The sequence below is a fragment of the Dendrobates tinctorius genome, unplaced genomic scaffold, assembly GCF_039654945.1.
Source record: "Dendrobates tinctorius isolate UK_male_01 unplaced genomic scaffold, ASM3965494v1 ptg000151l, whole genome shotgun sequence".
In the NCBI taxonomy this organism is placed as follows: Eukaryota; Metazoa; Chordata; class Amphibia; order Anura; family Dendrobatidae; genus Dendrobates; species Dendrobates tinctorius.
In genome coordinates this window covers 18,352,501-18,379,174 of record NW_027361818.1, presented here as the reverse complement: position 1 = coordinate 18,379,174, position 26,674 = coordinate 18,352,501, and the positions used below count along the sequence as shown (strand labels likewise).

Here is a 26,674-nt window from a genome sequence, read left to right as displayed (position 1 = left end):
CCACACAGAAAAACACACTCGTTCATGTGAAAGTGGGGTTCGGTAACTTCAGCTGATCCCCTGCTGTGTGGAGGGCAAACTGCTGCTGCCTCCAAATTGTAACTACTTCAGATTTAAACATTCTCTGATTTGGCCTCTGTCTCCACTCTGTCTCTAGTATTTCCCCTGACCTCCAACACTGCCAGTTCCTGCTCACAGTTGCCGTCCACGCATTCCACACTTGTTCCTGTGTTCCTGGTGTTCTGTAACGTGAGCTGATCCCCCAATGTGTGTCCGGCACTGTCTCCTGCGCTGTCCACCTTCCCACTGCAATTGGTGGGAATGTGGACAGAGCAGGAGACATTGGCAGACAAACATCAGGGGATCTGCTGACATTACAGAACACCAGTAACACAGGAACACGTGTGGATTGGGCAGACGGCTACTGTACGCATAAACTGGCGGTGTTGGTGGTCACGTGAAATCCTGGAATCAGAGTTGAGACAGATGCCTAATTGGAGCACGTTGACAGTCTGTTGTAGCCTACAAACAATCTAAAACTACCACCAAGTAGGCCTCGGCCTACACCATGATTGTGCCTGGGCTCCAACAACGCCAGTTGGTGCTCGGCAGTGTCTTTGGCATGGGGACTCCCTGTTGCCCAGCCTGGTTCCAGCACGCCTGCTGTTTCCGGGTAGTGTCAAGGTCACTATGCCACCAATCCGTTGTCCTGTCGTCTTGCGGCCGGGTTAGCCGACTCTACGGTGCCTGCAGTTTAGGTGACTCCTATGTGGGCTGCGGGAACTGGCACTGAAGGCTGGATCCATAGTGCCAATGGGACATGGACCCCCTGTAGGACTGTGGGTTTCGGTAACTGCGGCCGGCTTGCGGCCTGGCTACTTTGCTTTGAATGGGTAACTTCTGCTACCCACCCGGGTTCCAGCACTGTCTGCTGGTTCTCGCCAGAGCCTTTGGCCTAGGTGCCTCCATCTCGGTATCCGAAGTCCAGCACCGTCAGCTGGTCCTTGGTAGTGCTTTCTAGCACAGGTACCTCCTGCCTAGTAACCGTGGTCAAGCACCATCAGCTGTTCCTCGGTGGTGCCATTGGCTCTTGTAGCTTTTGCTACCCATCTGGGTTCCAGCACTGTCAGCTGGTTCTCAGCAGTGTCTTTGGCACGGGTACTCCCTGTTGCCCAGCCTGTTTTCAGCACACCTGCTGTTTCCGGGTAGTGTCAAGGTCACTATGCCACCAATCCGTTGTCCTGTCATCTTGCGGCCGGGTTAGCCGACTCTACAGTGCCTGCAGTTTAGGTGACTCCTATGTGGGCTGCGGGAACTGGCACTGAAGGCTGAATCCGTAGTGCCAATGGGACATGGACCCCCTGTAGGACTGTGGGTTTTGGTAACTGCGGCCGGCTTGCGGCCTGGCTACTTTGCTTTGAATGGGTACCTTCTGCTACCCACCCGGGTTCCAGCACTGCCTGCTGGTTCTCGCCAGAGCCTTTGGCCTAGGTGCCTCCATCTCGGTATCCGAAGACCAGCACCGTCAGCTGGTCCTTGGTAGTGCTTTTTAGCACAGGTACCTTCTGCTTAGTAACCGTGGTCCAGCACCGTCAGTTGGTCCTCGGTAGTGCCATTGGCTCTTGTAGCTTTTGCTACCCATCTGGGTTCCAGCACCGTCAGCTGGTTCTCGGCAGTGTCTTTGGCATGGGTACTCCCTGTTGCCCAGCCTGTTTTCAGCACGCCTGCTGTTTCCGGGTAGTGTCAAGGTCACTATGCCACCAATCCGTTGTCCTGTCATCTTGCGGCCGGGTTAGCCGACTCTACGGTGCCTGCAGTTTAGGTGACTCCTATGTGGGCTGCGGGAACTGGCACTGAAGGCTGGATCCGTAGTGCCAATGGGACATGGACCCCTGTAGGACTGTGGGTTTCGGTAACTGCGGCCGGCTTGCGGCCTGGCTACTTTGCTTTGAATGGGTATCTTCTGCTACCCACCCGGGTTCCAGCACTGTCTGCTGGTTCTCGCCAGAGCCTTTGGCCTAGGTGCCTCCATCTCGGTATCCGAGGTCCAGCACCGTCAGCTGGTCCTTGGTAGTGCTTTTTAGCACAGGTACCTTCTGCTTAGTAACCGTGGTCCAGCACCGTCAGTTGGTCCTCGGTAGTGCCATTGGCTCTTGTTCCTTCTGCTACCCATCCGGGTGCCAGCACTGTCTGCTGGTTCTCGCCACAGCCTTTGGCCTAGGTGCCTCCATCTCGGTATCCGAGGTCCAGCACCGTCAGCTGGTCCTTGGTAGTGCTTTTTAGTACAGGTACCTTCTGCTTAGTAACCGTGGTCCAGCACCGTCAGTTGGTCCTCGGTAGTGCCTTTGGCTCTTGTTCCTTCTGCTACCCATCCGGGTGCCAGCACTGTCTGCTGGTTCTCGCCAGTTTCTGAGCCTTCTTGTACCTTCTGCTACATTTCCAAGATCAAGCTTTTTGAAATTGTCTTTGGTAATCCTTATTGATCTCCATGACGACGACCCTGATGATGACGACCCTGAAGACCACACCAAAGAAGACCAGAAATATGACCCTAAATAATAAGACCAAGAGGACAAAGAACATGAAGACAACCACCAAGATACAGAACAAAAGACAGAAGAACAAGAAGCAGAAGAAGCAAAAGCAGAAGAACAGAAAGCAGAAGAACATTAAGCATAAGACTAAAAATCAGCATAGAAGAAATCAAAATTATAAGCAGAAGAAGACTAAGCAGTAAATGGGGGTGAGTCCATTCCTCCTCGTGGTGCCCCTGGAAAATGCCTGTTGCTGCAAGCCAAACTGAACGCGGACAAATCCTGTTGTAAATCTTTTGTGACAGGCAGAACGTAAGGTGTAATCTTATAACTTTTATAGATAAGTACTACAGGAATACATGTCACCATAAGAAAATGAAGACAAAGAAGAATAGGAAGAAGATGAAGAAATAGCATATTAAAATTAATAATAGCTGAATAAGAAGAATATGAAGAATGGAAAAAAAAATTAATGGGGAGAAGATGAAGAAGAAGAAGATGAATAAGGTGAAGAAAAAGTTGATGAAAAAAATGCTACTGCTGCGGATCATGAAGGAGAAAGTGTGGGAGAAGTACAAAAGAAGGTGAAGAGCATGGAAGTTGTGAAACATACATATCTGACTAAATATAAAAAAGTTAACATAGTCAATATCTTTTTAACTCCGAACGTATTGAAAAAAAAAATTGGAATTAATGCTATGCCATGTGATTTGAATAAACCACTATGCTTTTAATGTCTCCTCCACCTCCCACAATACATTCTACATGATTCTTATTTGTTTTCAATTATGTAGAATTAGCCAAAAAGGAAATAAAGGGTTTTTTTTAATTCCGATACCGGAAGTCCCATTGACTTGAATGGGACTTCCGGTATCGGAATCGGCGATACCCGATATTTTATTCATATCGGGCGATACCATCCGATACGATATTTTTGGGTATCGAACGGTATCGCTCAACACTAGTTTTAAGTGGAAATCGCTAACAGCAGAAGCAGTTTTTTTGTTTTTCTTCCCTGCCTAACGCTCTCCCTACAGAATCAGCAGCAGCAGCTCTCCCTATGCTAAGATCAGCATAAGTAAGATGGAGGTCGGCATTCACGCCCTTTTATAGCCCCTGTGATGCCACACAAAGCCAGCCAATCACTTGCATGCCCTTCTCAAAGATGGTGGTGACTGATGCCTGTGTCATTGCGTTGCCTACAGTGTGCATCCTCCATCATTTGCTGAAAAAGGGCGCTGGAAGCATCTTTTGAAACGCGACTTTAGCACTCTGGTCGCCGACCTCGTGGCCGACCTCATTCTATGGTCGGGTTTCGTTTCAAGAAACCCAACTTCAGCTAAAGTCGCCGACTTTTGAATATGACCGACCTGTTTCGCTCAACTCTAGTGCAAAGTATACGAGACTACAACAATACCAAATTCATGAGCCAGACTATAAGCTGATATATTTGCAAAGTGGAAGAGCACATTTACACAGTGGTAATTTAACAGAAAAAATCCAAGAATAAAAAATAACTATAAAGCAATATGTGCATGGAACATCAACTTTACCTGGTCTGATCCAAGACTCTGCTGTGCATTTGCACTGCAAGGTATTAGAGCTGTCAATTAGACACAGGCAGGAGGCAAGTAAGGTCGCGTTCAATGCAAGCCCTTACTGGCCACTCTACCTGGCCTTTTTTCAGCCTGAGGTCACCATGGAGACTATCAGCATGGCACAAATGGTATTGCATTGTGATGATCGAAGCAGAGAGAGAGAGCTCCCTCCCTTTAAAGGCAGATAAGTGCTTCTTTTCTTTTTGACAGCTGCATCAGTGGGTTTAATTGCCCACAATCGGCACTAAATTACTAGACTATTCACTTAGAAACTGCTTTATGTGCAGCTTTTATGATGTCTTTATTTCTCAGACTGTATATAATGGGGTTGATCAAAGGGGTAAACACTGTATATAGCAGTGATAGGATCTTACTCGTGGTGATTGTACGACCTTTTGATGGGAAAATATAAACACTGAACATGGTCCAGTAGAATATGGAGACCACAGTGAGGTGGGAGCTACAGGTGGAGAAGGCTTTATGTCTGCCAGCACTAGATGGGATACTTAAGATTTCCAAAGCAATGTAAGTATAAGTCACTACAATGACTGTGGTTGGAACAAAGACAATTGGAATACATAGTAAATATATCTCCAAGTGAGCAATGTAGGTGTCAGAGCAGGCAAGTTCTAGTATAGGAATAATGTCACAGAACACATGGTCAATGATATTTGGGCCACAAAATTTTAGTTTTGCTGTAGTTATGATGTAAATCAAAACAATAGAATATCCAAACACCCATATGATGACAGTCCATATTGCACAATATCTAGTTGTCATGATGGTGGAGTAACGGAGAGGATTACATATGGCCACATATCGGTCATAAGACATCATACCAAGGAGAGAACATTCAACTGTTTCTGAGGCACCTAAAAAATAAAACTGAGTGATGCAGTCAGCAAAAGAAATGGTTGCCCCATTATTCAGTAGGATGTGAAGTATTTTAGGGACAATATCTGAGATCACAATCATGTCACTGATGGACAGTTGCGAGATGAAGAAGTACATTGGAGTGTGGAGGTTCTTGCTGGTGGACACCAGGGTGATAATCAGGAGATTCCCACATATTGTCCCACAGTAAATCGCAAGCAGAAAGCTGAATAAGGAAATTCTTGAACTTTGACTGACTTGAAATCCTAAAAGGAAAAATTCTGTGATCATATTCAAATTGTTCTGTGTAGAAGAAATGTTAGCAATGATATAATTAATAAGCATTCAAATTATCCACATGTTTAAGCTTAAATTCCATTATGTAATACTACTGATCACATAATGTACCCTATTATATATTTTATAAAAATGTATTTTTACAATATATTGTCTTAATCTTTAATCCATGGCAAAGTCCTTTTAACCACTTAGTGACAGAGGCAATTTGGTACTTAATGACCAAGCCAATTTTTACAATTCTGACCACTGTCACTTTATGAAGTTATAGCTCTGAAATGCTGCAACATATCCCACTGATTCATAGAAGTTCTTTTCAGGAAATATTGTACTTCATGCTAGTGGTAACATTTATTTGCTATAACTTGCATTTATTTATGAAAAAAATGGAAATTTGGCAAAAATTTTTGAAAATTTTGCAGTTTTCCAAATTTGTATTTTTGTACCTTTAAGTCAGGAAGTGGTGTCAAACAAGGTAGTAAATAAATAACATTTCCCACATGTCAACTTTACATCAGCACAATAATGGAAACATAATTTTTTTTTGTTAGGATGTTATAATGGTTAAAATTTGACTAGTGTCCCCACTGGGTGGTCTCCAACTCTGGGTAAATATATTTCTTGTGGCTTATAAACTGCTTTTTATTCTAGCTATGAGGTGCACTCTCCATACCTGACCCTCTCCATATTTATCATATTTTGCATAGTACCTTATACATTTTTTTGCATATATTATATACATCTTTGTATTTTTTCATGTGTTATACTTGATGTATTCCCTGTATTAGCTATCAACATCCAGTGTCAAGCTATTGTCCAGATTGTGTATGGTTTACCATTTTTTCCTTTTAAACAATTCTGTGTAATACTAATAAAATATATACTTTTGCAGTAAGTGTGTTTGGAGGACCTTTTTTCTACATGGTTTTTCAGATGTTGAAAACAGCTGACATGTGCCAGAGAGATGTGGGCTCAGTGCCAGAGCCCACATCAAAGAGAGGGAGTCCAACAAGGGGTTAAATACATTAAAATCACATGGGACATGCACAAGAATGAACGTGTCAGTAAGACAATGTTCAAACAACCCAAAGACTGAGACACAGAAAAAACACACAGTATGACAAACGTGCATGAATACTCTGTTGTAAAATATACGTAACAAAAAGCAGCAAGTGCTGGTAAAAGATGATAACAAACACAGGGTATTTAGTTGATACTTTTTCTGCAAAAAATGTATACGAAGCCGCTCCACCACATCACGGTATACCCTTCTCGGAGCAGTCCTATCTAATGTATTTAAACCTGATCATGTGAACAATACCATTTGGCCATTTTGCCCAGCGTGCCCCTACCGGGCAGCGCCTTTCTGAATCCTGCTCAAGTAGGTATTGATCACATGATCAGGTTTAAATACATTAGATAGGACTGCTCTGAGAAGGGTATACCGTGACATGGTGGAGTGGCTTCGTATACATTTTTTGCAAAAAAAGTATCAACTAAATACCCTGTTTGTGTTATCATCTTTTACCAGCACTTGCTGCTTTTTGTTTCGTTTATTTTACAGCAGAGTATTCATGCACGTTTGTCATACTGTGTGTTTTTTCTGTGTCTCAGTCTAAGGGGTTAAATACATTTATTGTACATATTTTAATCAAGCGAAGTATAAAAAATATATTTAAAGTTTTTTTTATATGTAATAAAAAACCTGCAACTTGAAATGAACAACAAAAACCTTTTGCTAAAAATCTACAGTTAATTTACACTAAATGAAAGCTCTAAGTAGCCCAGACATGAATTGGTTAAGCTTTCTAACCTAAATTCACTATGCAAAATTAAAAGAATGTAAAACTCAAAACCACGTTGGAAGGACAAAAAAAGGGACAAGTTGCAGTTTTACACATTTCTTTTCACCTTAGAATTACTCAGATTTGAATCCATTGCTGTCCATATATATTTAGAGTCGAAACAGGACTGGTCCAACAAATCTAGAAGAAGCAAAAGCGAAAAATGAAATCCAGCAGTGTCACTGCATCAAATATATTTTTTCTCTAAATTCATAATTTGCCCTGTTTCCTTGATAGCAATAGTACAAAGCAAACACAAATACATAAACTCAAAATGCATAGCTTGTAAAAGAAAAAAATACGAAATTATCCATTACATGTGAGTGATCGCATTTATATTTTGAATGTGAAATTTTTAATTAGGCACAATATCCTTGCAACACATACATTATTAGATTTATTTTTTTAGAAGATTACATTTTGTATTTGAGGAACTTTAGTGGAATTTAGCATCCAATGAGTCACACATTTTTCCTTAGAAAGCTTGCACCAGATATTTTTTGCTCTTTAAGAATATTCTAATAATTTCAATGAATATTTTGTGAAGAATGGCTCCAGTGGGAAATATCTGAAAGGTTTAACAGAAAAATAGTGATGTTGTGCAGCTATCGGGCAGATGAATGAAATGCAACAGAAATTTATATAACATAACACACGGAAAAGTGTGACGTAAGTCTTGGGAGATTTGTTTGCTGTTCTCTCAAGAGTCCTTTTTGTTTTCTTACATATAAAAATAAAATTAATACTTTTAATAATTTGATTACGGAAAAAGAGACTATTATATTGTTTAAATGCTTTACATGAAGAACAAGCAAAAGTCTTGTTAACATTTGAAATTTATTTAAGTTTTAATTTTTAAAAATGTTATTGTTCCTAAATCTCCAAAGAGCATACCTCAAAAGATGATTGTGGGGAGACCCGTTTAATGGGGTTTTCAGGTTCTATATAGAGAAAGCTTACTAACTTATCGTTAGGGTCTGAGGATTTCACCAAAAATAAATCATGAGAAGGTGTGATTTTGACCTGGGGTCCACCGTGCGGTGTTGGAGCAATCGTAGCTAGTAAACAATGACGAAAGCGTGCAGCGAACGATCTTGAAAACACTCGGGGTTAAAAGTCATCCGGTGTGGACAGCAGCTAATTACCTAACTTTGTTTACTGCACAGAGGGGTGTAACTAAGAGATAGAGCTGCCCCTAGACAGAATTGGGCAGATTTAAGCCACAATAAAAGGTATGACATTAAGTATGATCTGTTGTTTATTTCACAGGAGACCGCAGTCCCTCACACGTGGCAAGGAAGCAGGTAGTGGACACAAATGCAGCGTGTCCACACAAACAAACTCCTCTCCGGAGGTGCCAGAATTCCAATGGCTCTAAGCCAGCCCTGAATTCAGACAAGCAAGCTCCTCTCTGGATAAGCCGGAATTCCTATGGCACGAAGCCAGCCCTGAACACACGCTGACCAGTCCACACTACCGTATTGTCTCTGTTAGGAGTCAGGTTCATGCGTCTGCTCTGCAGGAATCCAGACCCTTACATTCTGCGGTCTCTTGCTCTTTATCTACCGCAGAGGAGATTGCCTTGCAGCAAATCTCTCCAGGGGCCAAGTCCCTCTGTCCTCCTACTGAGCATGCTCCTGAGAGGGTGTCCCATTGGAGATTGGGAGTCATGTGCTCAGGTCCTGCTATAGATTTCATTGGTCCATCTCGGAGATCTGGAAGCTTCCGGAAGGTCCCGGATGCTATAAAAAGCGTGCATGGCCGTTCCGCCATGCGCTAGTATAGACTATACTGCTATGTGTGAATGGTGACGGATGTATGATTCTGGTGACTGACTTATTATGAAACCCCTCTGATATTACGCATGTAGTTAGGGAATTAGTTCAGTAGTCTGCGTCAGTCTGTGGCAAGCCTTAGGCCACTGTGCACACCGCACCTCTGCGCTAGCATCCGACATAGCACCTGCTTTATAGCTGTGTCGTCCAGCGGCAGTGTCCTGCGCCACGCTGCAGTTGCAGCCCTTCTTGGCGTTCGCACTAGCGATGCCGCACACATGGCAGGTCTAGACGGACGCAGCCCCTCTGTCTTAGTTCCTGCTCCTGTGACTTTATACCATGTGTGCATTTACCTGAGGCCTGTGACTCTACCAGGCTCAGCCTTTTTGTATGTTTTTGTTGTGGTGCCTCTGTGTGTGAACAGAGCCTGCTCTGCGCACTTCGGGTGAAGTTGAACCTGTGCGCATTATATCACCATATTGCTCGTCTGCCATTACTCAGCAGCAGTTGTAACACCTACTGCATGGTGGACCCCGAGCGGTGAACGCACTTTATTATTATTTTTATTTAGTGCGTTCCACCGTTCCTAACATTAAACTAGCGCCAGGGTCTGGCTAGTGATGGCAGATCAGCATCAACTCCTTCAGTGCATTCGCCAGCTAGAGGGCCGGTTGGCTACTCTTGAGAGTGTTATCGCAGCGGCGAAGTCTTCGGAGGCTGCTGTACAGGCGATCGCAGAGGCGGTTTCTCGTATGTCCACGACCTCCCACGCGCCGACAGTTACCCGCCTCCCGTTGCCCAATAAATTTTCTGGCGATGGCGCCTCCTGTACGGGTTTCGTCAGCCAGTGCTCTATCCAGCTGGAGTTACTAGCTGCACGATTCCCTACAGAGCGGGCCAAGGTGGGGTTTATTGTTTCCCTTCTGTCGGGCAAGGTGTTGGAGTGGGCTACGCCACTATGGGAGCATGGTGACCCAGAGGTTCAGACCGCTGCTCAGTTTTTAACAGCTTTAAGCAGGTCTTCCTGGGACCATGGGTCACGCACGACACCTCTCTACAGCTACTGGCTTTGACTCAGTGATCCCTCTCGGTTAGTCAGTATGCCGATTGTTTTCGGACACTGGCTTCCGAGCTGGAGTGGTCTGACAAAGCCCTCATCCCTGTGTTTTGGAGAGGTTTAGCTGACCATGTTAAAGATGCTCTTTCTACCAGAGAGGTTCCTGCAAGTCTGGAGGAGCTGATTGCCATTGCCACCCGTATTGATCTCTATTTTTCGGAGCGCGGGCTGGAACGTGCTTAACCCAGATGGAAGGTTACTCCGGCTCCCAACCTCTTTCATAGAATCATAGAATCGTAGAGTTGGAAGGGACCTCCTGGGCCATCTGGTCCAACCCCCTGCTCAAAGCAGGATTCGCTAAATCATCCCAGTCAGATGTCTGTCCAGCCTCTGTTTGAAGACTTCCATTGAAGGAGAACTCACCACTTCTCGTGGCAGCTTGTTCCACTCATTGATCACTCTAACTGTCAAAAAGTTTTTTCTAATATCTAATCTGTGTCTCCTCCCATTCAGTTTCATCCCATTGCTTCTAGTCTTTCCTTGTGCAAATGAGAATAAAGTTGATCCTTCTACAATGTGACAGCCCTTTAGATATTTGTAGACAGCTATTAAGTCTCCTCTCAGTCTTCTCTTTTGCAAACTAAACATTCCCAAATCCTGCAACCTTTCCTCATAAGACAGGGTTTGCAGACCGGTCACCATTCTGGTCGTTCTTTTCTGAACTTGCTCCAGTTTGTTGATGTCTTTTTTAAAATGTGGCGCCCAAAACTGGACACAATATTCCAGATGAGGTCTGACCAAAGAGGAGTAGAGGGAAATAATGACTTCACGTGATCTAGACTGTATGCTTCTGTTAATACATCCTAGAATTGCATTTGCCTTTTTTGCTGCTGCATCACACTGTTAACTCATATTCAGTCTGTGATCTATTAGTATGCCCAAGTCTTTTTCACATGTGCTGTTGCTTAGCCCTATTCTTCCCATTCTGTATATGCTTTTTTCATTTTTATTGCCCAGATGTAGTACTTTGCATTTTTCCCTGTTAAAAACCATTCTGTTTGTTGCTGCCCACTTCTCCAGTTTATTTATATCTTTTTGAATCCTCTCTCTCTCTTCTCTAGTATTAGCTATCCCTCCTAGCTTTGTGTCATCAGCAAATTTAATCAGTTTACCCTCAATTCCTTCATCTAAATCGTTGATAAAGATGTTGAACAAAACAGGGCCCAGGACAGAGCCCTGTGGTACCCCACTTGAGACATTCTTCCAACTGGATGTGCAGCCATTTACGACCACTCTTTGGGTCCGATCACTAAGCCAGTTATGAATCCACCTAACAGTTGCCTTGTCCATTCCATACTTAGACATTTTTTCAATAAGGATTGTATGAGATACTTTGTCAAATGCTTTGCTGAAGTCAAGATATACTATATCTACAGCATTTCCTTGATCCACCCAATCAGTGATTCCATCATAGAAGGAAATTAAGTTAGTCTGACATGACTTATTAGTTACAAACCCATGCTGACTCTGTTTAATCACTTCATTCTTATCCAGGTGCTGACATACATGTTGTTTAATAATTTGTTCAAAGATCTTTCCTGGTATAGAAGTCAGACTCACCGGCCTATAGTTGCCTGGGTCCACCTTCTTCCCCTTTTTGAAGATAGGAACAACATTTGCTCTTCTCCAGTCTTCTGGGACTTCTCCTGTTCTCCAAGAATTTTCAAAGATTATGGAGAGGGGTTCAGAAATTTCTTCTGCTATCTCCTTCAGTACTCTGGGGTGTAATTCATCTGGACCTGGTGACTTGAATTCATTTAGGTTAGTTAAGTGTTTCCTCACTATCTTTCTGTTTATAGATATCCTGTATTCTTCTATTCCCTTAATAGGACAGTGAAGAACAGTTGATGTTACATTTCCTTTCTGAGAGAAAACAGATGCAAAATAGGAATTTAAAAGTTCGGCCTTCTCAACATCCTGTCTTACCATTTCATCATTTTCATCCTGTAAAAATCCTATAGCATCTTTGACTTTTCTTTTACTTTTGACATATCCCCAAAATCCTTTATTATTGCTTTTGACATCTCTTGCAAGCCTCAATTCATTTTCAGCTTTAGCTAATCTGATTTGTTCCCTGCAGGTTCTGCAGACAGCATAATATTCTTCTTTAGATATGCCTCCCTCTTTCCATTTTATAAACATTTTTTTCTTCCTTTTTAGCATGTACTTAAGTTCTGTGTTCATCCATCCTGGTTTACTTAAATGCTTCCTATTCCTCCCTCTTTTTGGAATTGTTAACAATTGTGCTTTGAGAATTTCATTTTATAAACATTTTTTTCTTCCTTTTTAGCATGTACTTAAGTTCTGTGTTCATCCATCCTGGTTTACTTAAATGCTTCCTATTCCTCCCTCTTTTTGGAATTGTTAACAATTGTGCTTTGAGAATTTCATTTTTCAAGATTTCCCATCCTTCCTGGACATTTTTGTCTTTAAGGATATCCAGCCATTGGATCCCTCCAATTCTCTTTCTGAATCCCTTAAAATCTGCCTTTCTGAAATCTAACCTTGACGCCTGAGTCTTCACTGGTCTTCCTCCTCTAGTTATCCAAAATTCTAAAATAGCATGGTCGCTACCTCCTAGGGTCCCAGCCACTTTTACCTCCTCAACCATTTCCTCCCTGTTTATAAGGATTAGATCCAAGGTAGCAGTTCCCCTTGTTTTCTCCCCTACCTTTTGGAAGATAAAGTTGTCAGCAAGAGAGGATAAGAATTTCCTTGACCTGTTAGTTTTGCCTGAGAGAGATTCCCAACAAATGTCCGGATAGTTGAAATCTCCCATGACAACTATGTCATATTTTTTGGAGAACTTGGCCATTTGATGCATAAAGAGTTCATCCATATCTTCAGCTTGCACAGGCGGCCTGTAGTAAATGCCTACAATGGTGTCCTTTCCATTGTTCTGTCCTTGTATTCTTACCCAAACAGTTTCCACAGAACGCCCAGTCTCTGAAGCTTCAATCTCTGTGCAGATATACGCGTTTCTAACATACAATGCGACACCTCCTCCTCGTTTATCAAGTCTGTTTCTTGCAAATAAGTTGTATCCTTCTAGTCTTGTATTCCAATCATGTGTATTGTCCCACCAAGTTTCAGTGATTCCAATGACATCATATTTCATTTCCTGTTTTAGTAGTTCCAATTCTTCTTGTTTGTTGCCCATGCTTTGTGCATTAGCATAGAAACATTTTAGTTTGTGATTGGTTTCTCTTTCTCCAATATTTTTATTAATTAGATTCTTTTGTCTTTGTTCTTCCTTTCCACTTCTAATAGCAGAGTTCTCAATAGCATTTGTCAGGTGTATGGCTTTTTCTGGCCTTTTGCTTCCCTTCCCATGTTGTTCTAGTTTAAAGCTCTCCTTACAAGTGTAGCAAGGCGACTTCCAAATACATGTTTTCCAGTCTTCGTAAGGTGCACCCCATCTCTAGCAAGTAGTCCATCATAAAGGTAATTCACTCCGTGATCCATAAAACAAATCGTTGCTGATGGCACCATTGACGTAGCCAGTTGTTCACCTGCAGAATCTTATTCCACCTCCTTGTTCCATGGCCATCCACTGGGAGGATGGAAGAGAAGACCACCTGCCCTCCCAGTTCTTTCACTTTCTTGCCTAAGTCTTCAAAGTCTCTGCAGATGGTTTCCAGGTCGTTTCTTGCGGTGTCATTTGTCCCCACATGTAGTAGCAGGAACGGGTGGTCATCTGTAGGTCTGAAGAGTCCTCGGAAGAGACTACAGAATGGTATAAGGAGTCAGCCCTTAAATTCTTATCCCCTGAGGGGAATTGTATCTTAAACTTAAATCTGGAGAAGAATAGAGACCACCTGGCCTGGTGATAATTTAGCCGCACGGCCGTCTCCAAATAGAGCAGATTTTTATGATCTGTGAACACCTGGAAGGGATGCCAAGCTCCTTCCAGAAGATACCTCCTTTCCGAGAAAGCCAACTTCATGGCCAGTAACTCCCTGTCCCCAATAGAGTAATTCTCTGCCAGTGAGAAAGACTTAGAGAAGAAGAAGCAGGGCTCTGAGCATTCTTCTGATGTAAAACAGCTCCCGCACTGACAGAAGAGGCATCCACCTCCAGAATGAAGGGCTTATCCACATCTGGCAGATGTTACAGAGGAGCCCTAGCAAAATGGGACTTTAAGGAGAAAAATGCCTCAGAAACCTCCTTAATCCATAGCTTAGTGTTAGCTCCCTTCATGGTGAGAGCTACGAAGAGAGCCGCCAGAGAAGTGGGGAATTAACTGGTGGTAGGGGTTAATAAATCCCATAAAGCACTGCACCGCTTTAAGGAATGTGGCTCCTGCCAGTTAAACACCTATTCCAACTTGGCAGAAACCAAAGTCAAACCCTTGGCTGAGATGATATAGCCAAGGACTGGAAAGGACTCCTGCTCAAAGACACACTTCTCAAGTTTGAGAGATTTGGCGCAAGAGTTCAAAAACTCTGGCAATATCTCTACGATGAGCATTCAGATCGGGAGAGAAAATAAGAATGTCATCAAAGTAGACGATTATGGAAGTGGATAACATCTCCCAAAAGATGTCATTGACAAAGTACTGGAAGATGGCGGGGGCGTTAGAGACCAAATGGCATTAGAAAGTATTCATAATGTCCGTCACGAGTATTAAACGCCATCTTCCATTTGTCACCTTCTCAAATGCGTATTAGATTATAGGTGCCAGGCAGATCTAATTTGGTAAATATCATGGCACCCCGCAGTGCCAAACAACTTAGAGATAAGTGGCAGAGGATATTTATTTTTAATGGTGATGGCATTCTGATCCTTATAATCTATGCAAGGACAGAGTTCCCCATTCTACTTTTGGACGAACAAGAACCCTGCTCCAGCAGGAGACACTGACTTCCTAATAAATCCCCTCGCCAGATTCTTCTTGACATAGTCTGACATCGCCTCAGTTTCCGTAAGGGACAAAGGGTAAACGCCCGCAAGGAGGCTTTGCCCCGGTATGAGGTCTATCGGGCAATCATAGGGACGATGGGGAGGAAGAGTCTCTGCAGCCTTCTTAGAGAACACATCTGCATACTGCCAGTAGTGCTTGGAATGCGAGGTTAGATCTGCAGAAACCTTGGAAGACCTAACCAGAACTTGGGCCTTGAGACACTGTCCCTCGCATGACCTACTCCATCCCCGTATACTCCCAGAAGCCCCATCAATATTGGGTGAATGGTGATGCAAAAAAGGCATACCTAGCAATACCTCATCAATACCCTCGGGGATGACCAGCAAATAGATTATCTCCTGGTGTTCTTGAGAAAACTCGAGGGTAAGTGGAATGGTCTGATGGGTGATTTCATAAGGTAGTGCAGAACCAATAAACACTCAGATGGTAACGGGCTTAGAGACCATCACTAGAGATATTGGGTGCCATTGGGCAAAGGAGGAGGACATAAAGTTACCCTCTGCCCCAGAATCCACCCAACCCTCTGAAGGTAGTGACGTCGACTGATAGGACAGTGTCACCTTAAACGTTAATTTGGAGGACACGTCCGACAAATCTGGGATGCCCTCCCCAATAGCCACTAGAGACGGACGTTCTCCCTGACACCTAGACACCTGTTGACGACATGACCAGCCTGCCCACAGACAAGACAAGTTGGAGGAGGATGTACAGGGTGGGATTTAGCCTCTGCCCGATGTCCAACCAGAGGCTCCCCTTGTACATTAGTCCGAGTCAGAGACCCCAAAGTATTATTAATGTTGGGTTTCAACCGAATCCTTTGCTTACACTGGGCTAGTTCCAACCTTCGTTTGGCATACTGAAGGTTGATACGAGTGGATATGGTTATTATATCTTCCAGTGTATTTAGAATCTCCCTAGTTGCCAAAGTATCCTTAATGTTGTGTGCAAGGCCTCTCCAAAACACCTCTACCAAGACTTATCTGGCCACTTCAGCTCGGAAGCTAACGTCTGAAACCGAATAGCAAACTGGCTGATTGGAAACGTGCCCTGGTTCAGGGCCAGGATTTGGAGCTCTGCATCATGAGTAACTTGGGGTCCTAGAAAGACCTGTTTGGGGAGCTCAAAAAGCGGGAGGGTTCCGGGCCACCAGGTCCTTACGTACCCATAACGACGTAGTCCACTACAACGCCCTGTCCATCAAAAGGGACTCAGTAGCTCCAGCTGGATCGAATCGAGCACTGGTTCACAAATCCCCTGCAAGCCTTGCTATCCCCAGAAAACTTATTGGGGAGCGGGAAGTGTGGTAAAAATGGAACAGAAGTTGCAGCTGAAACCCTAGTAGTGACTTCACTGTCTGCCTGCGCCGCTAATGCGGATCGATCCACAGCTGAAGTTGCTCGCTCTAATGTGGACAATCTGGTCTCTAGCTGCTGGATACTCAGTGGAAGCTGCTGCTCATCCGCCATTGCTAGCCAGTCCCTGGTGCTAAGATACTGTTAAGGTCTGCGGATAGCACCAAATATAAATTATGAGAAAGAGCGATTGCGACTGGGGTCCACCACGTGGCTATGGAGGAACCACAGCTAGTAAAGCGTGCGGCGAGTGATCTTGAAAACACACAGGGTTAAAAGTCACCCTGTGTGAACAGCAGCAAATTACCCAACTTTGTTAACTGCACAGAAGGGTGTACTAAGAGGTAGAGCTGCCCCTAGATAGAATGGTGCAGCTTTAAGACACACTAAAAGGTAAGACGCTAAGTATGAATTTCTGTTTATTTCACAGGAGACCGCAGCCCTCACACTTGGCAAGGAAACAGACAGTGGACATAAACGCAGCATGCGCACACAAACTTACTCCTCTCCGGAGGTGCCGGAATTCCTATGGCTCTAAGCCAGCCCTGAATTCAGACAAGCAAGCTCCTCTCTGGATAAGCTGGAATTGCTGTGGCATGAAGCCAGCCCTGAGCACACGCTGATCAATCCGCACTGCTGTCTGGTTTCACACACACACCCATATAGCAAGTGATCTTACCACACCAACGGGTTCCCCAAAGACCTTTTTATAGACAGCACTTAAGTCCAGTCAGACAGGACTTTGCTCATGGACCTATCCAGGACTTTCACATCACCGGAGCAGTTGACGACTGATCACCAATAAGAGGACGCCACCTCACGAGCATGCCCAGTAGGGTGATTCCCGGGCTTAGCCTCTGGAGCGTCTGTTCGCCGCTGCTTATTGCTAGTTACTATAGCTGTAGCTGTAGAGCCAGCAATAACCAAGTGCACAGCATGTGTCTGAGCAAGACGCTGAGTCATCTTTGCTGAGCAGCACCCAATGCCATCAAAGCTGAATGGAGGAACGCAGAGGGACATAAGTCTTGGGATCTACCATGTGCAGAGGGAGAATCCCGGCACCTAGCATTTACTGACAGAGCTCAATTTTTTTTAATTCTGACGTGTCACCTTATTTGGATTTACGAATCTTAGTGATTCTGAGATATTCTTTGTGACTTTATACTTTATGCTTGTAGCAGCTTCACATTATTAAAATTCGCCTTTATTAATGGTAATATGAGACATTTTGGTGAAACATTTGAAAAGTTAGCAATTTTTAAAATTTTAATTTATAAGCCCTTAAAACAGACAGTCACATAAAAAAAATTATTATAGATAACATTTACCACTTGTCTAATTCATATCAGAATCATTTTTAAAACATGTTCTAAAAAACTAATTAAAGCTGCCAAAAAGGAAACAGAGAAGCACATTGCTAAGGAGAGTAGCGCTAATCCCAAACTGTTCTTCAACTATATCAATAGTAAAAGAATCAAAAGAAGAAGTGTAGGCCCCTTAGAAAATTGTGAGGAACGAATGGTTGTAGATGATGAGGAAAAAGCTAATATATTAAACATCTTTTTCTCCACGGTATTCACGGTGGAAAATGAAATGCTAGGTGAAATGCCGAGAGACAAAGAAAACCCGATATTAAGGGTCACCAATCTAACCCAAGAAGAGGTGCGAAAACCAGCTAAATAAGATTAAAATAGATAAATCTCCGGGTCCAGATGGCATACACCCACGAGTACTAAGAGAACTAAGTAATGTAATAGACAAACCATTATTTCTTATATTTAGAGACTCTATAGCGACGGGGTCTGTTCCACAGGACTGGCGCATAGCAAATGTGGTACCAATATTCAAGAAGGGCTCCAAAAGTGACCTGGAAATTACAGGCTAGTAAATCTATTGTTGGTGAAATATTTGAAGGGTTTCTGAGGGATGTTATTCTGGATTATCTCAATAAGAATAACTGTTTAACTCCATATCAGCATGGGTATATGAGAAATCGGTCCTGTCAAACCAATCTAATCAGTTTTTATGAAGAGTTAAGCTATAAACTGGACCAAGGTGAGTCATTGGACGTGGAATATCTTGATATTTCCAAAGCCTTTGATACCGTGCCACACAAGAGGTTGGTACACAAAATGAGAATAATGGGTCTGGGGGAAAATGTGTGTAAATGGGTAAGCAACTGGCTTAGTGATAGAAGACAGAGGGGGGTTATAAATGGTATATTCTCTAACTGGGTCGCTGTGACCAGTGGGGACCGCAGGGGTCGTTGTTGGGACCTATTCTCTTCAACATATTTTTTAATGATTTGGTAGAAGGTTTACACAGTAAAATATCGATATTTGCAAATGATACAAAACTATGAAAAGCAGTCAATACAAGAGAAGATAGTATTCTGCTCCAGATGGATCTGGATAAGTTGGAAACTTGGGCTGAAAGGTGGCAGATGCAGTTTAACAATGATAAATGTAAGGTTATACACATGGGAAGAAGGAATCAATATCACCATTACACACTGAACGGTAAACCACTGGGTAAATCTGACATGGAGAAGGGCTTGGGGATCCTAGTTAATGATTAACTTACCTGGAGCAGCCAGTGCCAGGCAGCGGCTGCCCAGGCAAACAGGATCATGGGGTGCATTAAAAGAGGTCTGGATACCATGATGAGAGCATTATACTGCCTCTGTACAAATCTCTGGTTAGACCGCACATGGAGTACTGTGTACAGTTTTGGGCATTGGTGCTCAGGAAGGATATAATGGAACTAGAGCGGGTACAAAGGAGAGCAACAAAATTAAAAAAGGGGATGGGGGAACTACAATACCCAGAGAGATTAGCAAAATTAGGATTATTTAGTCTAGAAAAAAGACGACAGAGGGGCGATCTAATAACCATGTATAAGTATATAAGGGGACAATACAAATATCTCTCCGAGGATCTGTTTATACCAAGGAAGGTGATGGTCACAAGAGGGCATTCTCTGCGTCTGGAGGAGGGAAGGTTTTTCCACCAACATAGAAGAGGATTCTTTACTGTTAGGGCAGTGAGAATCTGGAATTCCCTGCCTGAGGAGGTGATGATGGCGAACTCAGTCGAGGGGTTCAAGAGAGGCCCGGATGTCTTCCTGGAGCGTAACAATATTGTATCTTACAGTTATTAGATTCTTTAGAAGGACGTAGATCTGAGGATTTTATTTTGGAGGAATTTAGGCTGAACTGGAGGACTAATGTCTCTTTTGTTTAAAATTAAAAATTTTGAAGTTGAAAATTTAGCTACAATTTTTCCTTTTTTATTTAATTATAGAAAACCTGTTTTATTAGGGACAATTTCATATTTAAAATGACTTCAAGGGGCTTGTAAAGAAGAAAAACCCTAAGTAAGACCCTATCTTAAAATTGCTCCTGTCCAGGTACTCAAAACTGTGTTTAGGACATTTGGTAATCCTTCAGGCACTTTACATAAATTATTGCCAAATAGAAAGAGACCATTAAAGATTAGATGCTTTTTCTATACTGACATGTTGCTTTAATTCCACTATTTTTTTTTTCACAAGGGGCAATAGGAGAAAATATGCCTCTAATTTGTTACGTATATCCTCCTAGTTTGGCTAGAACCTATATGTGGTGAGAAGCTACTGAACATGGAAGGAATCCAAAGGGAAAGAATACAATTTGACTTTTGAAGAGCAAATTTTTTAAAATATGACCTCTCCCATATTACATTTGAAGAGCCCCTGAGGTACCAACCAGCAAAATTACCCACAAGATACATTTTAGAAACTACACCACTTGAGGAATTAATTTTGGCATGTGGTGAGCAACTTGAATCAAAAGGCACTTCACTGAATGTTATCACATTGGGCTGTGAAAATGAATAATTACATTTATTTTGATTTTCAGATCTGCTGAGGTAACAGAAGAATGAAAAACCCAAGAAAAGTACCTTTTTTGAATGCAAAATGCCTCAGGAAAATTATTTAAGGGTGTACAATGCATATTTAACCCACAGATACTAAAATATAATGTACAATAGATGGCACACAGTTAAAATTGTGATTCTTCCACAGAGGTGCCATTTCGGTGCCATATATTTTTTGAGCACAGCTTGCATCACTGGGGCATAATTACATAATCTATTGTGCTGGACTTGTCGGATATGGTAGGATACCACTTGTGATGGTAATTGGCTACCTAGGCACTAGAAAATGTAAAAAAAAAATCCAAGTGCGGTGAAATTACAAAAGAAAGTGCGTTCTCTCTCGAGCTTTTTGTTTGGCTTTTTTGCTAGGTCCACTAAATGCTAAAACTGACCTGCCGTTATGATTCTCCAGGTCATTACAAGTTCATAGACACCAAACATGTCTAGATTCTTTTTTATTTAAGTGGTGAAAAAAAAATTCCAAACTTTGTTAAAAAAATTGTGCCATTTTCCGATACCCATAGAATCTCCATTTTTTGTGATCTCGTGTTGGGTGAGGGCTTATTTTTTGCATGCTGAGCTGACATTTTTAATGATACCATTTTGGTGCAGATACGATCTTTTGATCACCTGTTATTGCATTTTAATGCAATGTCCCAGCGAGTAAAAAAGTGTAATTCTGGCGTTTTGAATATTTTTCCTGCTACACTGTTTAACGATCAGGTAAATCCTTCTTTTTGGTAGATCAGGCGATTCTGAATGCGGCAATATCAAATATGTCTATGTTTGATTTTATTTTTATTGTTTTATTTTGAATGGGGCGAAAGGGGGGTGATTTGAACTTTTATATATTTTTTTATTTTTTTCATATTTTTAAAAACATTTTTTTTTTACTTTTGGCATGCTTTAATAACCTCCATGGGAGGCTAGAAGCTGCCACAACTTGATTGGCTCAGCTACATAGAGGTGATGATCAGATTGACTCTATGTAGCTGAATTCCTGATTTGCTATGAGCGCCGACTACTGGGTGGTGCTCATAGCAATTCGGCACTGACAATGATAGAGGTCTCAAGGAGACCTCTGGTTGTCATGCCGACACACCAGTGACCCACGATCATTTGACGGGAGTCACCGGTGTGCGTATTTCTGGCGCGATTGCCAGAAGCGCTATTTAAATGCTGCTGTCAGCATTTGACAGTGGCATTTCACTAGGTAATAGCCGCGGGTGGTGGCCCGATTCTATCGCATCGGGTATTCTAGAGTCTCTGTTAAAATAAAAAATAGTTGTATTATATTCCTGTTACAGCCAGAGCTGCAGTCACTGTTCAGATCTTACCAAATGTATTGTACTCAAGTTACACCCAGAGCTGCAGTCACTGTTCTGCTGTTACCTAATGTACTCCTGTTACACGCAGAGCTGCAGTCACTGTTCTGCTGTTACCTAATGTACTCCTGTTACACTCAGAGCAGCAGTCACTGTTCTGCTGTTACCTAATGTAGTGTACTCCAGTTAAACCCAGATCTGCAGTCACTGTTCTGCTGTTACCTAATATATTGTACTCCAGTTACACCCAGAGCTGCTGTCACTGTTGTGCTGTTATCTAATGTATTGTACTCCAGTTACTCCCAGAGCTGCAGTCACTGTTCTGCTGTTACCTAATGTAGTGTACTCCAGTTACACTCAGATCTGCAGTCACTGTTCTTATGCTACCTAATGTATTGTACTCCAGTTACACCCAGAGCTGCTGTCACTGATCTGCTGTTATCTAATGTATTGTACTCCAGTTACTTCCAGAGCTGCAGTCATTGTTCTGCTTTTACCTAATGTATTGTAGTTCAGTTACACCCAGAGCTGCAGTCACTGTTCAGATCTTACTAAATGTATTGTACTCCAGTTACACCCAGAGCTGCAGTCACTTTTCTGCTGTTACCTACTGTATTGTACGCAAGTTACACCCAGAGCTGCTGTCACTGTTCCGCTGTTATCTAATGTATTGTACTCCAGTTACTTCCAGAGCTGCAGTCACTGTGCTGCTTTTACCTAATGTATTGTAGTTCAGTTACACCCAGAGCTGCAGTCACTGTTCTGCTTTTACCTAATGTATTGTACTCCAGTTACACTGCAGTCACTGTTCTCCTGTTACCTAATATATTGATTGTACTCCAGAATATGTAAAGGACTGTGCCTGTGTAATGAGCGACGGAGCAGTGATGCCTTTAACGGTTGTAATGTGCCTGCACAATAAGCAATGCGGCAGTGTTGCTGCAACGACTAAGCAACTGTCGCTGATTGGTCGCTGCCTAACTGCCGCGACCAATCAGCGAGGCAGGATTTCCATTGCAGACAGACAGAATTAGTCAATTATATAGTAGATTCCTCCATTGGCTAGAACACTAGATACAACTAGTATAAAATCAGAGATCTCTCTGGGGTCTTATTCTCCCTGGCACCAAACCTTCATGTTATACATAAATATCCACATCTAGCGCCTCACATTCATGTGTCTGGTGGCCAACACTCTGCCGACTAACTTTATTATCCATCTCATAGGAGCAGGAGGAAAATATCGAGAAAATGAATGTCAAGAACATAGAAATACATGAAGTGAGTAGCAATTGACTGTTTTAAAGAAAGATTCTAATATAAAACCTTTGCACATAAAGGCAGGTTCCATTGCATGTCTACCTACAGCTATCACTTTTATATTTTATCATAGAACAATAACATTAACCAAAAAATAATATCGGTAATAATATTGATTTTATATTAGGATTTTATGATTTTTTTTCATAGAGAAAAAATAAGATGTCCAGAGTTTGGTGAAGCTTGGTGTTTCATTAAACCCAGGACTGACCATGAACGTGCTGCCTTATTGCAGATGTGTTTTCTTTAGATATGACATCAAAATTGGAGAAACAGATATTGTTCAACATTTCCACCTATATGAGGTCTTCATCAAGGACATCTGTGGTGTATAAATCTACAAATACATGTGCATTGTTGGCTTGACGTTACCTGGACCTGCTCCGGTGCTGATATAAGATGGACATTGGTTTTTCTAAAGTTGCTTATAAAAAAAAGGAGACCAATTCTCATGAGTTTGCTGGATCAGATTATTTTATTTTTGTGGTTTAAAAAAAATCCTAATTTTACTACAAATACGACCTTGTTCAAATGAGAATATGAAAAAAGCATCAATTTTCCATCTGTATTGTCATCTGCGTGTGATCAGTAGGACATCCGTACGTCCATAGCCACATTTTTTGCTTCCATATTAAATATCACTAATTTAAAATATAATAAACAATAGTGCCACCAAACCACAAAACTTCACACAAGGCAAAAAATAGAATAAATATTGAAAATCTTGATTGAAACCATGAATACAATGTGAAAAAAGCTAGGCAGATGCCACAGATACAGGAAAAGAAAGTGGGTAACCCACGATTGGCTACAAACACAAATGTGTAAATGGTCATACATATATATAGCATGCACAAAAAAAAATGAAAAAACAATGTTGGTTCTATGTAAATATGTACAAAAGTGAAACAACCTATCAATCTTCTGTCATTTATGCCATGAAAATACATTATAGTTAATGCATTTTGCAGTCATAGTGAGCCACCTAAGTCTCATAATATGCAGTAAAAGGCATAAATGTGCCAAAATCAAATAAATCTACAGTAACAATGAGAAATATGACTAAGGAGGCAAACATATGGATGCAAAAGAAATGGCAGGAGAGGAAACCTTCCTAATACCGAAGCAAAAGGTGTAAATATACATATAGAACACACTGGTGAGTAAACACATCAAAGGACATAGTTACCTAGAGTGCACTCCTGGGGAACCCACCACACCCGACGCGCGTTTCGCAATGAAATGCTTCGTCCAAGGGGTCACATGCATTTTTAAATAATAGGTCTACGGTTTTCAGCCATACAAATCTGTACAAGCTATTAAACAGTCCAAAATGATAGCCGGCACTAACATCTTCTTAAAAGAATTGATTTATCTATCTGGTAGACACAAAAATTGGTTGAACAACAGCACAAAATTAAAAAAAAGGCAGAAAAGGGATATCTGCTGCGCTCCCAGGCAACGTGTTTCAGACCTATACTGTCCTTTTGTCAGGCCTGTGCCGTTGGGCTCAATCATTTTGGTGCCTTTTATATTACTGGATCAATGAATCAATTCTTTTAATAAAATGTGAGTGACAACTATCGTTTGGACTGCTGCTATCAGTATTTTGCTGTGCACTCGGACAGGTGAGATGATTGCAGCTTTTTAAAAAAAAAAAGACAATAAGCAGTACTAAGTGGACAGCACTCAGAAGAGATTTTTTCAAACCTTTTAATTTGAATATACAAATTTCATCAGCAAACTGGATCAGAAATGATCATGACCCTTTTTTTTTTCTAAATACAACTCCAGGGTTTTTTTTCTGGCCCTGGAGTGATGATTCAAACCTCAGGTCCCTGTCCTACCCCCTCTCTGATGTTTTCACCATTTTTCAGTGTCGCTTTGGTCCTGAGGTGTCATCTTGCGACCACCGATTCTGACTGGCCAGAAGTAAAAAAAACTGCGGGAACGAGCTCTCAATGCAAGTCTATTCTGATTTGATTTGGCTTTTATCCTAAGTCATATTACAAGACTTGTTAAAGGGTTGATTGTGATTTGTAGGATCGCGACTACCAACAGGTGGTGCTATAGAGTTCAAGTCCTCTTCCTCTCTGAAGAGACAATTTGCATATTATTTTCCCAGAGGAGCATTGCACGGCGAATAAGCCTGCTTACCTTGACAAGCCAGAGCTGGCATGTCACTCTCCACAAGGAGAAACGGTTACCCTTTAGACCTCAGTCCAGAGCCTCTCACCTAGCCAAATCAGTTCTCATACTTTGCACTGCTGAGGTCAAATAGCCCGAAACACCGTGTCTGGAAATTGAGATTCTGATTTGGCTTTTATCCTAAGTTATATTACAAGACTCGTTAAAGGGTTGATTGTGACTTGCAGGATCGCTACTACCAACAGGTTGCACTATAGAGTTCAAGTCCTCTTCCTCTCTGAAGAGGCAATTTGCATACAATGCAAGTCTATGAAATCCATAGAGAAGCCAGAACGAGGCTCAAATATACTTGTATTGAATTGTGTCCCCTGATCATTCCACGAAACACTGGAACAGCTGGCAGGTCATGAACTGCGGGAGAGTGATGGGAGCAGCGGTGATAATAGATAAAGATGCCAGAAGGAGAGTCTAAGACAGTGGGCAGGAGACTTAAGGCCCTGTTACATTTAGTGATGCACCAGCGATCCCGACCACGATATGACCTGGTCAGGATCGCTGGTGCATCGCTAAATGGTCGCTAGTGAGCTGCCAAACAGGCAGATCTCAGCAGCGACGCAGCGACATAGCAGCAGTCATTACTTACCTGTCAGACGCGGCGATGATGACGTCCTCCGCCAGCATCCACGTGTCACTCGTCGGCACCAGCAGGAAGCGCCCGAGGAGAAATGGACCTGGATGATCTTGTGTGATCACCGACAACCAGTGGGGGAGCCGGTCGGAGGTAAGTATCACACATAGCGATATCGCGTCACAAAATCGGTGATGCTTTAGCGATATTGCTAGCGATATCGCTATGTGTAATTCGTTTGCCTGAAAATCTACATGTGATCCTGCTTATATTCTATAATTGTTTTTTTTCCGTCTGTAAAAGCGCTGAAAATACACATTCATCGGGGAAAATAAGTAGTTGATAGACTGAAAATTTTGCAATTTTTCAACCTACAAAGAATGGCGAAATCTGTAACTTTTATCGTAGGTACACTTCAACTGTGAGAGACAGACTCTAAAAATAAAAAACAGAAAATCCCATGGTATGGTTTTTAAACAACTATATTGCACTGAATTTCATGAAATAAGTATTTGATCACGTACCAGCTATTAAGAATTCTGCCTCTCTCAGAAGCCATAGTACTCTGAAATCATCACTAGACGTGAGTGAGCGTGCTCGTTGATGCTGGGATATCACTCAGTTCTCTAGGTGGTCAGATGTACTCGCTACTCGATAAACATTGGATTTACTCAGAAGGAAAATCAGTGCAAAAATGTCCAAGATAAGATGCGGTAAAAATCACAAATCTTTATTAAGAGACCAGATAAAAATTGACAGGTTGTGGTTACAAAAGTGAGTAAATGTGCTGGCAGTGTGTGGGGCTTAGGCTAGTTTCACACTTGCTTTTTTTTGCAGCGCGTTTTTCCCGCAAAAAAACGCATTGAAAAAACGCATACAAAAGCATACAACTGCTGCGTTTTTTTCAAGCATTTTTATGAGCATGCATGAAAAAAACGCAGCGTTTTTATGCGTTTGTATGCGTTTTTAGTGCGTTTTTACCGCGTTTGCGTTTTTTTCCAACATTAGGTGGCCCCTCACAC

The 26,674-nt window shown here is 42.2% G+C and overlaps 2 protein-coding genes across 2 annotated transcripts in view; one reads left to right on the top strand and one right to left on the bottom strand.

Moving 5' to 3' along the window:
* The window catches only part of LOC141049999 (olfactory receptor 2A12-like), a 71,932-nt gene that overhangs the window by 22,140 nt on the left and 23,118 nt on the right, over positions 1–26,674 (top strand). The window contains exon 2 of the mRNA XM_073546838.1: positions 22,784–22,837. Within this exon, the coding sequence (XP_073402939.1) occupies positions 22,808–22,837 (30 nt within the window). The 5' untranslated portion in view covers positions 22,784–22,807. The remainder of the gene's footprint in view (positions 1–22,783; positions 22,838–26,674) is intronic.
* Positions 4,330–5,350, bottom strand: LOC141049959 (olfactory receptor 1500-like). Its single transcript, XM_073546802.1, has one exon. The coding sequence runs from the start codon at positions 5,348–5,350 to the stop codon at positions 4,394–4,396; it is 957 nt and encodes a 318-aa protein (XP_073402903.1). The 3' UTR covers positions 4,330–4,393.

What these genes read in the sequence shown, in the direction of transcription:
- LOC141049959 (XM_073546802.1), bottom strand. Translation starts at nt 5,350, where the DNA reads ATGCTTATTAATTATATCATTGCTAACATTTCTTCTACACAGAACAAT.